General features: G+C 44.7%; 1 protein-coding gene across 1 annotated transcript; it reads right to left on the reverse strand.

Moving 5' to 3' along the window:
- Positions 1-6,984: 6,984 nt before the first annotated feature.
- LOC311230435 (transcriptional repressor scratch 2-like) lies at positions 6,985-9,965 on the reverse strand (the record flags this gene model as incomplete). Its single annotated transcript, XM_084316707.1, has 2 exons — positions 6,985-7,820; positions 9,809-9,965. The coding sequence occupies 2 exons, from the start codon at positions 9,963-9,965 to the stop codon at positions 6,985-6,987; spliced, it is 993 nt and encodes a 330-aa protein (XP_084172833.1).
- Between the last annotated feature and the right edge of the window lie 2,149 nt (positions 9,966-12,114).

The following is a 12,114-nucleotide window of genomic DNA, read 5'->3' on the forward strand; positions in this document are numbered from 1 at the left end:
CTGTACCCATTCTGCAATCTGTTAATTAAAGTTTTCAATCAATCAATCAATCAATTATTTGTTCCCACTAAAGTAAAGTGTGACTGTTTTCTTGTTTCTTTCTAAATGAGTTATTAGTCATTGCTGGAAATTGATAAGCACAACTTTTATATTTTCTTTTACTAGCATGCACTTTGTCACAAAATAATCTTCCTTGCCTATATTACTACCTAGGGCTGTCCCCGACTAAGGATTTGGATAGTCGACTTTGATTGGCCGAAACTTGCAGATAGTCGACTGGTAGAATAAAAAAAATAAAAATAAAAAAGAATTATACAAAACATTTAAATAAAGTATCATTCCATTTGGGCTGTGGGGGTGCTTAAGTCTGAAGGAGTCGACTGAAGGTTTCTTGTCCTCTGCAAAAGCATGCAATTGGTCTACTGATGGATACATCTTGATATACTCTAGTGTGTTCATTAGATGGGTGAAATCCTTTTTCCGTGCCTCTGTGCCCATTTTCTTAAGCAGTTAGCCTTGTTGGTATGTGCGCCATTAGCGTTAGCCACGCTTCTAGGCCTCTTTGCTTTTGGAAAGAATGATTAAATTTTTAAAAAATTAAATAAAATAAAATTTGCATTAGACTAAGAGGTTGGCAGTTGACTACGGCTCCTTTTGATCTGGGACCTGGGCTTGAACTATGACCTCTGCCAGTGGGTCTTGGACTTCCTGACGGGGAGACCCCAGGTGGTAAGAGCAGGCAACTGCACCTCCTCATCCATCACGCTCAACATAGGGGCCCCCCAGGGCTGTGTTCTGAGCCCCCTCCTCTACTCCCTGTACACACATGACTGCGTAGCACAGCGGAACAACAACACCATTCATCAAATTTGCTGATGACACAGTAGTGGTGGGCCTGATCTCTGCCAACGACGAGAGGGCCTACCTGGAAGAGGTAGAGAATCTGTCACAGTGGTGTCAGGAGAACTGCCTCTCCCTGAACGTCAGCAAAACAAAAGAGATGATTGTGGACTTCAGGAGGTCGGGGGTCAAGGACTACAGCCCCCTCAGCATCGACGGGGCACCGGTTGAGAGAGTGTAAACAGTTTCAAGTACCTCGGAGCCCATGTAACAGAGGCAACTCGCCCCTGCCACGAATTCGACCATGCCTTGAGTGGGAGTCGAACCCCAGGCGTCCGCACTGCGGGCGACATCACAAACCGTTGCGCCAAGAAAGGAATTCCCTTCTAAGCGCTCAGTTTGGATGCCTCTGGGGAGTGAGTTTTACACCCGTTACACTCACCCCCCCTAAACTCACACCACCCAAGGCATCCGGGTCTACGGCACCAGTGTAACAGAGGCAACTCGCCCCTGCCACGAATTCGACCATGCCTTGAGTGGGAGTCGAACCCCAGGCGTCCGCACTGCGGGCGACATCACAAACCGCTGCGCCAAGAAAGGAATTCCCTTCTAAGCGCTCAGTTTGGATGCCTCTGGGGAGTGAGTTTTACACCCGTTACACCCACATATCCGAGGATTTGACATGGACCACACACATTGACAGTGTTGTGAAGAAGGCACGACAACGCCTCTACTTCCTCAGGCGCCTAAGGAAGTTCCAAGTCAGTCAGAAGATCCTTAGGAACTTCTACTCATGTACAATAGAGAGCATCCTGACTGGCAACATCACCTCCTGGTTTGGGAATAGCACTGCACAAGACCGTAGCAGACTACAAAGAGTGACACGTTCAGCCGAACGCACAATTGGAGGGGGGCTTCCCACCCTCCAGAACATTTACAACAAGCGGTGCAGGGGGAAGGCTAAGAGAATTATTAAGGACTCGAGCCACCCGAACAACTGCCTCTTTGAACTGCTGCGGTCAGGCAAGCGATACCGGAGTCTTAAGGCGAGCACAGAAAGACTCAGAAGAAGCTTCTATCCCCAGGCCATCAGGCTGCTAAACGAACAATAAACACTATGCAACAACCATCAAATGCACACAGCACACACACCCACATGCACACACTCACTTAAACAAACAACACACTGCAGCACCCACTCTCCACACTTTAGATCACACAAACACACTTTATATTTATTGATAAAGGATTTGCACTACAACTCGTACACCTACTGTAAATTGTACCTAAATTGCACCTCATCCCATTTCTGCCTTGCACTATATAGTATTGTATATTAGTACACCGCATAGTATTGTATATTATATGGTAACTCAGTTACGTCTATTCTGCATCGAACATTGTACATATGCCTATACTGAACACTGTGACCTCATTTTTTTACTTATAATTTACATGCTATACTATGTTATTCTATTTCATACTTATCTTGTCTTGCACAGTCTCTGGAGCGTAACAGTAAGAAGCATTTTGTATAAAAGTATTCTGTACTTCTGTATGACAACGATTAAAGAAACTTGATCGATTAGTCGACTATTCGACTAATCGGGGTCAGCCCTAGTACCTACTACTGAACTGCTGCAGTCAGGCAAGCGATGCAGGAGTCTCATGTCATGGCAAGCACAGAAAGACTCAGAAGAAGCTTCTATCCCCAGGCCATCAGGATGCTCAACGAACAATAACACTATGTAACAACCATCAAATGCACTCACAGCACACACATCCACACGCACACACTCACTTTAAACATACAACTCACTGCAGCACCCACTTTAACCACTTTAGTACACCTAAGCACACTTTATATTTATCGGTAAAGAATTTGCACTACAACCCTTACCTCATTACACCTTACTGTAAATTATATTGTACCTAAATTGTACCTCATCCCACTTCTGCTTTGCACTGTATAGTATATTGTATGGTAACTCAGTTACTTCTACTCTACATAGAGCATTGTATATATGTATATACTGAAAATTTTTGTCTACGTACTTGACTTCTATTTTATACTTGCTATACTTATTTTATTATCTATTTTTGCCTAGCACAGTCTCTGGAGCGAAACAGAAAGAAGCATTTTGTATTCTGTACTTCTGTATGACAACTAATAAAGAAACTTGAACTTGAACTTGAACTACTATGCTAATAATGTCTTTACTACTATGCACTCAAGACTGTAGCACCCAAGTTTCAACGCTGTTTGATGAACATTGTTACTCAGCTGAAAGAGTTGTATCCTTCCTGCTGACCTGTTTGTAAGTCGCTTGGGATAAAAGCGTCAGGTAAATGACTGTATGTATGTATGCTTTCAGTGTGGCAGCTCCCACCCTCTGGAACTCCCTCCCCGCAGAACTCCGCAACGCCCCAACTCTGGACTCATTAAAAAAAAAAAAACTCAAAACCCACCTCTTCAACTTGGCCTTTAACACCTAATTTCTCACTTTGTATGTTGTGTCTGTCCACTATGTTTGCTACTTTTGTTATTTTCTCCCCCTATGTAAAGCGACCTTGGGTCTTCTGAAAGGCGCTATATAAAATGAAGTTATTATTATTATTATTATTATTATTATTATTATTATTATTATTATTATTATTATTATTATTATTATTATTATTATTATTATTATTATTATTATTATTATTATTATTATTATTATTATTATTATTATTATTATTATTATTATTATTATTATTATTATTATTAATAACTTTCACCACTAGGCACTGGATTTAAAGAGGTCCCTCTGCATGATTACATTCATTTTCAGGGCTGTAATGTGAATTCATTGAACAGTCAACAGAATTAGGCTAATAGTTAAATAAGAATATCTTCAGTCAAGGACAGGCTTAGCACTCCTTTCAATATCACATAATATAGCCTACAGTATAGTCCAAGAAAGACAATGGGTTTTTATTTCAACAATAGTTCTGACGTCCAATAACAACACTAGCTCCAATGTCTATAAAAATTACATTGGGTCCAAAAACTACAACACGTCCCTGACAAAATCAACAGATAAAAAAGAAAATCCCCCCCCCCCCCCCCTAGAATGTGTTTCTCCACTTTCCAGAGCAAGCATAACGTGGCACTGAAAGCAATGTTTTCCCTTTCCATGTGCTCTTCCTCGTAGGATAAGAAGTGTTTTCAAATATTCATTGAACCTGTTTTTGATACCTTGCCAATTTGTATGGTGCATTTGTATGTGCATGTATGAGGCCAAACCCATCACAGATTCTCGGTAGTAAATTAATCGGTACGTGTCCTGCAAGGTAGCCCCCTGTACAGTAGCAAGAGTATTAGCTTTCAGTTGACCCTCTAATATGACCTCAAGATTAGGCCTTGCCTTCTTCTACCCCTCCCTCCCCCATCCCTCTTCCCTCCTCCCTCCTCCCTCCTCCCTCCTCCCGCCTCCTCCCTCCCTTGCTCCCTCCTCAACACACTTATCGTCTTACACAGCCCTCGACAGCTTGAGTAATCAGGACAGGTGGGATCGTCTGTCAAGCAAAGTTCAGCAAATGGGCCCAACTTTATTCTCCACTTGTTTCAACTCTCATTTGAGGAGGATATAAAACGCACCAGTAAGAGAGCCTACATTATTACACATAAGATTCTCATTGCTCATGAAATGACATCATTGCAAGATAACGTTAGGTCCTGAGTTTATAGGTCCCAAGTTGCAAATGTGAACCTTGCTCCTTTTTCTTTTATACGTGACCATTTTCTTAGTTTTCTACACTTACAGCCGTGAAAAGGTAACATCGGACCTAAAACAAACACCTTCAGGAGTGTTTTATAGGACAGATATCTAAAGAAGCAGGTGTCTTTTCATCAGAGGCACCAGTGTGTCATTGTCTCCCACCCGAGACCCACGGAGGCCCCCCGGACGACCGGCACATCGAGTCAACCTTTCCGACACAGGAAGTCTCCTCACACGCGACCATTCTTTTTCAGAGAATCCAGTGGCCTTTAATGGCCACCAGGCCGGGCTTGAAGTTCCTCTGGCCCAAATTTGAGCGCTTCCTCCTGTGTCGCTTGGGACCACCAGGCCCCCTGTCCCTCCTACGAGCCCTCCACGGATCAACAGAGTTTATCAGACTGGAGAAATCTACAGGTTGGCCCGTAAAAAGCTTTGTCTCGTGAGATGCTACGTTCAAGGATGGAGATTTGATAAAAATAGGCCATAAAAAGGCCATCCGTTTGGACTTGTGGTGACCCCACCTGCACTGGATAAGGCAGCCATATCCTCAGTGTTTGATTGCCAAGCAGCACTGACATGGAAAGATGGGTGTCCTCCTTTGTTCATTGTAGACGTTTTATGTTTTTTTTGCATGTACAGTCGTGTACACAATGATTGTTTTTATGGCTACATCCTTTTCTTTGACTGGGGGGTATAGCTGTGGTGTGACCATGTATGTCTGTGTGTCCATGTGTTTGTGCACACAGTATCTGTCTGTGCATGTATGTGTTTTGTGTGGACGGCATTGTGTCTGAAAATAGTCCTCTCCAGTGTACTGAGACGCATAGCTGTGTGTCCCACAGGGGGTCCGGTGGCTGGGGGCCAAGGAGGACTCAGCCACGTCTGGTCTGGAATAGGGGCCAGGTTCTCATGACAGCTGACCCGGAGCACATCCTGTCCTCAAGCCTACAGCGTTGTGCTATGAGGGGGCCGAGCTGTGCCAGGGAGAACCTCTGACCCACAGAAAGCTGGGCGGCTCTTTGGAGCTGGAAGAGCGTGCAAATATAGTGTGGGAGGAACCTGGGCAGTGCTGTCACACCCCACCCAGCTAATAATAATGCGGATTTCCCCATTTTGTGTGTATTGTGATTTTGATTGACACCATAACAGTCTACTCTACATCTTTGTCACTAATCATACTCAGAGGTTAATCTGAGATGGCTCTCTTAACATGGCTGCCCCCTCTGCTGGTCAACATTGTGAGGTGCACAGTTGAAGCAATGAAGGCAGCAATGATTCAGGAATTAAAAGAGACAAATTAATTGTAAAATATATTTTATTATTATTATTAACAATAATAATAATGATGATGATGATGATGATGATGATGATGATGATGATGATGACGATGATGAGGATGATGATGATGATGATGATGATGATGATATAATAATAATAATAATAATGGAGCATTACAATTGGAACATGAGCTAAATTGTCAATTAGCTGTATAATTTGTACAGGTCAGGTAGTTCTTCTCAAATACAACAATGTTTCAACTTGTGCATAGATTCATAAAACAATGGCATTTCAGTACTTGCTTGTTTTCACTCCTATCTTCGATACCCAAAAATAAAGACATGATGAGATGCAGGAAGACTTCTCAGAATCAGGAATATATTATATTTTGGCTTTTGTTTATAACAATTTCATTCAAATTCATTTATGGCTCTAATAAATACATGTTAAATAAAAAAAACGCAGGAACAAATAGGTAAATCATCTGATAAATTGATAAATAAATAGTTAAATAAATCAATAAATAGGCAAATACATTATTTCATGAATTAGGAAGTGTTCAAGGTGAATTAAGAGCTTGTTGGCATATAAAATAACACTGAATTGTAAATTATTGCAATTCAAGTAATACAACATAATACAAAATATTTACATTTGGATCAATACTGACATTATTATGAATTCTGCATTCATACTTAATCCCTCATGTAATTTGAAGTGAGGTTATTGCTTGTATCAAAAGGCAGGAATAGGAAGATGCATGCACATGAGATCTAACAGGCTCCACGACTGATAACAGTTTGTAGTGATTTAAATTAACTGGATGTTCATAACGCACTCATTACTCATCATGTATTGTGTTCATGAAATAACTAATAATTGAACAATGTGCTGCTGAGGGTGGTGGGAGTTATGACACTGTCATTTCACAAGTAATAAAGTAGTAAATGTAAAATGTAGCCTTCAGCTAATGTAATCGTTTTCAGTTAGTCAGTCTTGTAAACAGAATATCTCTCTCAGTCTCTGTTGTCTCACTTATACTGAAAAAAGAAATAGAAATAGTTTAAATTATGAAATAAATAATAAATAAGTTAATATTGCTCAATTAGTCCTCAGAGCTGCAGTCATCCTCATCACCAGAGCCTTTGAAGCAGGCCGACTCGTAGTGCTTGTTCAGGTAGGACTTGAGAGCGAAGCTCTTATCACAGCGCTTGCAGGCGTAGTGCTTGAAGGCCGAGTGCGTCTGCATGTGGGCACGCAGATTGGAGCGGTCGGCGAAGGCCTTGCCACAGTGGGCGCAGGCGAAGGGTTTCTCCCCCGTGTGAGACCTCATGTGTCCCTGCAGCAGCCAGGGGCGGCTGAAGGCCTTGCCGCACACGTTGCATTCGTGCCTCATGTCGTGTGTCAGCATGTGCATGGCCAGCGCCGGCATGGACACATACACCTTGTGGCAGGTCGGGCACTTCCTCGCCTGCTGGCTGTCCAGGCTCCGGTGGGTCTGCTTGTGCCGGCTCAAATTGGAGGACGTGGCGTAAGACTTGCCGCACTCGGCGCACGCGTGGCGCCCCTTAGATTTCCCTTTGGTCGGGTTGGAATCCGCAGAGCCGGCGGCCTCGTCACCATTGTCCGACCGGCTGCCTCCCTTGCGGGGACATCTCTGATTGGTCCTCCTGTGAGAGCGGCCGTCAGAGACGAGGAAGGAGGCGGCAGACGCCTCGGACTCCGGGCTCAGGAGGCCGCCGTCCGACTCGGCCGTGGCACTGGAGACAGGGCTGTCAGGCTGCTCCATGTCAGGGTCGGAAAACTCCTCCCCAGCGCTGCCCCCCCCAGTGCTCCCTGGGGAGTACAGGGGCCCCGTGGAGAGCCCGGTCTGCCTCCGCCTAGAGTCTGGCTCCTTTGTGCTCTGGCACACTGAGGGGATGATGTAATCTTGGATATAGCCTGGGAGGAAAAAGACACATTTATTATAGAGAAGGGGACGTTTGGTCTCTTCTTGTCAGACTTTTCACTGAAACATTTTGCGGCGTAATGTGGAATAATATATTGACTTCATTATGACCTAAGATGACATAATGGCATAACGCTGGTTGCAGACCATTGGGGGACAGAGGTTTTAGTCCCTCAACAGTGTGGACCACTGGTAATAAAAGTCGTCTTCTGCAAATCCTTGTGATCAATATGAAAGAGTATACAGGAAGCCATTTGCAAGTGCTATAGGTTCAGCAAGCTTTGTGAATGAAATATTAATGAGCCTTCGGTGCACAGTTTTGTTGCCGATCAATAACTCATCTGACTCTAACAAGTGCTATCATAAAAAAAAAATCTGAAAGGCCAGCGAATGAGAATATTGTGGGCTGACATTGATAAAACGCTCACAATGCAAAATGCCACTTGTTTGTTTTGTGTGCAATCGATCCACCTGTCACTCACCACCACATCTAAATCTGTCATGGTAGGGCGAGCCCCCCCCCCACTCCCCCCCCCCCCGCAAATCGCGAAATCATTTTAATCAGATCATTCCCCATCTGTGGCATTTTTGAAAAGTGTCTGGGACTATGGTAATGGGGCGATATTGAGTGACAGGTGGAGTGTGATTTGGGGATAGGGAAAGGGAGGGGGAGTGGAGGGGGGGGTGTTGGAGTCTGATCTTGACAGCAGTGCATAGTATTGTGTCCCCCCCCCCCCCCCCCCACACACACACACACACACACACACACACTCACACACACGCCCCCCCCCCCCCCCCCCCCCCACACACACACACACCTCCTACAACACAAAGGGAAGCAGACAGCTGGCATCCTAAATCTGGGGGACAAATGACCCGATGGGTGTACACACACGCGCATGCACCCTGTGATACTGGGGTACATTCCACTCTCAAAGTGCAGCATTTCTTTGGATGTTTCTCCTTTTTCAAAGGGGGGAGGGGGGTATGTGTTTACGATACGTTAGCATTGAGGGAGCTGTGCGCGCATCAAGTCGTCTCTGTAAACATCATGGAGGGTGAAAACACACTGTCTGAGAACTCAGTGCTCATGTTGCACTTGATTGAATTACCTGCAGCACTCTCTATTTCCCCCCACAGTCAATATCCATTCTCTAAAAAAAAAAACTGGTTCAGCACCTTGCACAGCGCTCCAGATATGGATTGTGTTGCTGCAATCCTACCCCCTGCGGCTATCTAACATCCTGTAGGATCACATGGAGGAGAGCGAGATGGAGGGAGGGAGGGAGGGAGGGAGGGAGGGAGGGAGGGAGGGAGAAAAGAGGAAAGACTCAAGGGCAACTGCACCATCTAAGGACAAACCAGTCCCATGTGGATATCTGCTTTCTGCTGAGCTTTTCTTTCTCTCTCTCTCTCCTCCTCCTCCTTTACATGGACCCCCACAAAGGGCTTGGATGGGATCGCATGCCTCTAATGCCTGCATACATGTATATATCATTATGCATTATGTACACAGTGATATTAGAGCCAGCAAGCCTGTGGTGAGATCTGCCCTGGTATTAAGCTGATTGGGCCGCCGTGACCTGAATACTATTGAGCATCAGCGGAGTTAGAAAACAAAAGTCTGGCGGCATGGCGGGGTGGGGGAGGGGTGGGATTGAAGGGGTGGAGAGGGTACCCGTGGGGGTGGAGGGGGGATTAGGTAGCAAAGACAGCATCACAGCCATCCGCATCCATATAGGAATTGATGGCTCCTACTCTAGAGCTATTTCTTATTTAAGAGAAAAAAATGCTTCTTCCGGTAAAAGCACACTAACGTAGATTTACTCCAACAAAAGTAAATCTAAAATCGACCAGAAGGAATATTGCAAGAACAGTCCACACAGAACAATGGATGTAAAAGAAAACAACAACAACAACAACAACAAAAAACACACCAGAAATACAGCCAATACAATTTAGAGTGATGTTGTCGACTCACCATTTTCACTCAAACGGACCGCCAAGTTGGCGGCGGACTCGGTGATGGCACGTGTCACGGTGTAGGATCCATCCAGGGGACGCTGCTGCTGATGGTAGTAGGTGGAGGAAGAGAAGTCATGAACTTTCAGCTGCTTCACCAGAAAGGACCGCGGCATTTTCTCTCTCGGGGAACAAGAAACCGAAGCTAACGCCTCATAGAAAAACAGGAAGGAAGAAACAACCAACTCCGCTTCAAAAAAAAAGAGTGGCCTCCTCAGGAAAGGCCAAAGTCAAATAAACCAAAATGGTGGCTGATGATGTAAATGGTGCTTTGATATTCTCCACACACACACACACACAGACACACACACACAAATCTAGACGGGATAGGCCTGTACACTAGAAGACAGAAAGACACAGTGTAGGGAGAGCAGCGGAGAGAGAGTGAAAGGACAGGGATGAAGAGAAAGGAAGAGTGAGAGGAGAGGAGGAGAGCCAGACACAGAGAGGAGATGAGAGAGGAGAGGAGAGATGGGTAGACTAGCTGAGCTCAGCACTACAGCAGGCTTTTATATGTGGGGCACGAGCCCCCAAAGATCAGGTGGTGCTTTGGAGAGAGGGAGCTGCTTAGCATTAATCCATCAAACATCCCCGGGGACACACATCAAATTACCACGAGCCGTCTGTGCATCCCCCCTCCCTGCACGAGCACCCACGCACGCACTCACATACACACACACACACACACGCTCTCATGCACAACCCAGTCACCCCCCCCTTTCTCCTCCTCCTCCTTTCACCCCCTCATCTCTCTGCTCACAGAGAAAGGGAGCAGACAATAGCAGTGCCAAAGCACGTGGGTGACACTACACACAACATCTTGTCCTCCATTGTCTTCTAATGAAGTAGTGAACACACTTTGCGCTACCCCGAAACAGCACAGCACCCCCCACCCCCACCTTGTGCTGCTTTTCACCATATTTCATCATCATCCATGGAATCCAGCTCATTACCGAAATGTAATGTCATGTTAAGCCGCGCTAACGTGGCCCAATTATGTAAATAAGAAAATGTATTTCTCTGTATATGTCAACGTACAGTGTACGTCATATGTAGGGCAAGGAGACGGTGTGTTACATGTTTCATTCTTAACGCGTTCTTTGTTTGTCTCAGTTGTAAACGTTGTGATTAATCCTTACGCACGGACTGCCTCGGAGGTTTTATACATTTCTGCATCGTTTCATGTGTTGTTGTTTATTTAATAGCTTCAAACACTGATTTCTCTCTCATCTTCGTTGCGTTTCAGTGTTCCGGCCGCGGTGGCTCAAGACTGCCATCTTTCATCGGCATCCCCTGCATGTTTCTGGCATTTTTACACCCCTCTTTAGAAACCCCAACCCCCCACCGCAGAATGCTCCTCTGGTAACAATAGTCTCCACACTGACTTCCGGCCCATCGGGCTGTGACATTTTGACCCCTGCGTATCACCGGGGTCACAGGGTCAAACCCTGGTGAGATGCAGTTTAAACCCAGGCCTGGAATGGCTCACTTATACAGATGGTCGCGGGGTACAGTTTGACTGGATCATAAAAAAACAAGAAACAATTATAATCTTACCGACAGATGTATAGGGGGATTCTCCATCAGCATGTCATTCTGAAGATAAATCCCCCCACTCATCTAGTCTCTATTCAAAACAACACAAATACATTGATATCACAAAGATTGTGAAAGTGTAAAGGAAATATAGCTCAATATAAGTTGATGTGATGCATCATGATGTGATATTAGTTACAATCAATGTGTTAGCAGCCTATTAATCTGAGAATCCTAGAAGCTCTTGCTAACCTATAAATCCTGCCCTACAAAGGCAAACAGCAGTAACTAACACATGCGTTTATTCATGATATTGCCTCTTATGGCAAGTTATTTACAGTATTTGTGTATTAGATATCTTGGCCCCATCTCATTCCATGAGTGTTATAAAGGAACATGTCAACATTATGGGAAATGTATAATGAAATTGACCTCTTCACTAGAGTCAGACAAGAAGATAGATACCAATTTCCTCTCTGTGCATTCAGAAGAAATCTATCCCCTTGCAAGCTAGCCTAGCTTAGCATAAATGAATGGAAGTGGATACGGACAACTAGCCTAGCGTATAACTCCGGTAGAAGTGTTTTTGGCCAAGAACTAGGCTAGCTGTATCTACTTCCATTCATTTGTGCTAAGCTAGGCTAGCTTGCAGCCTGATAGCTTTCTACTGAATGCACAGAGAGGAAATTGGTATCTATCTTCTTGTCTGACTCTGGAGAAGATGGGTAA

Source organism: Notolepis coatsorum, assembly GCF_963971535.1.
Source record: "Notolepis coatsorum genome assembly, chromosome: 6".
Classification (NCBI taxonomy): Eukaryota; Metazoa; Chordata; class Actinopteri; order Aulopiformes; family Paralepididae; genus Notolepis; species Notolepis coatsorum.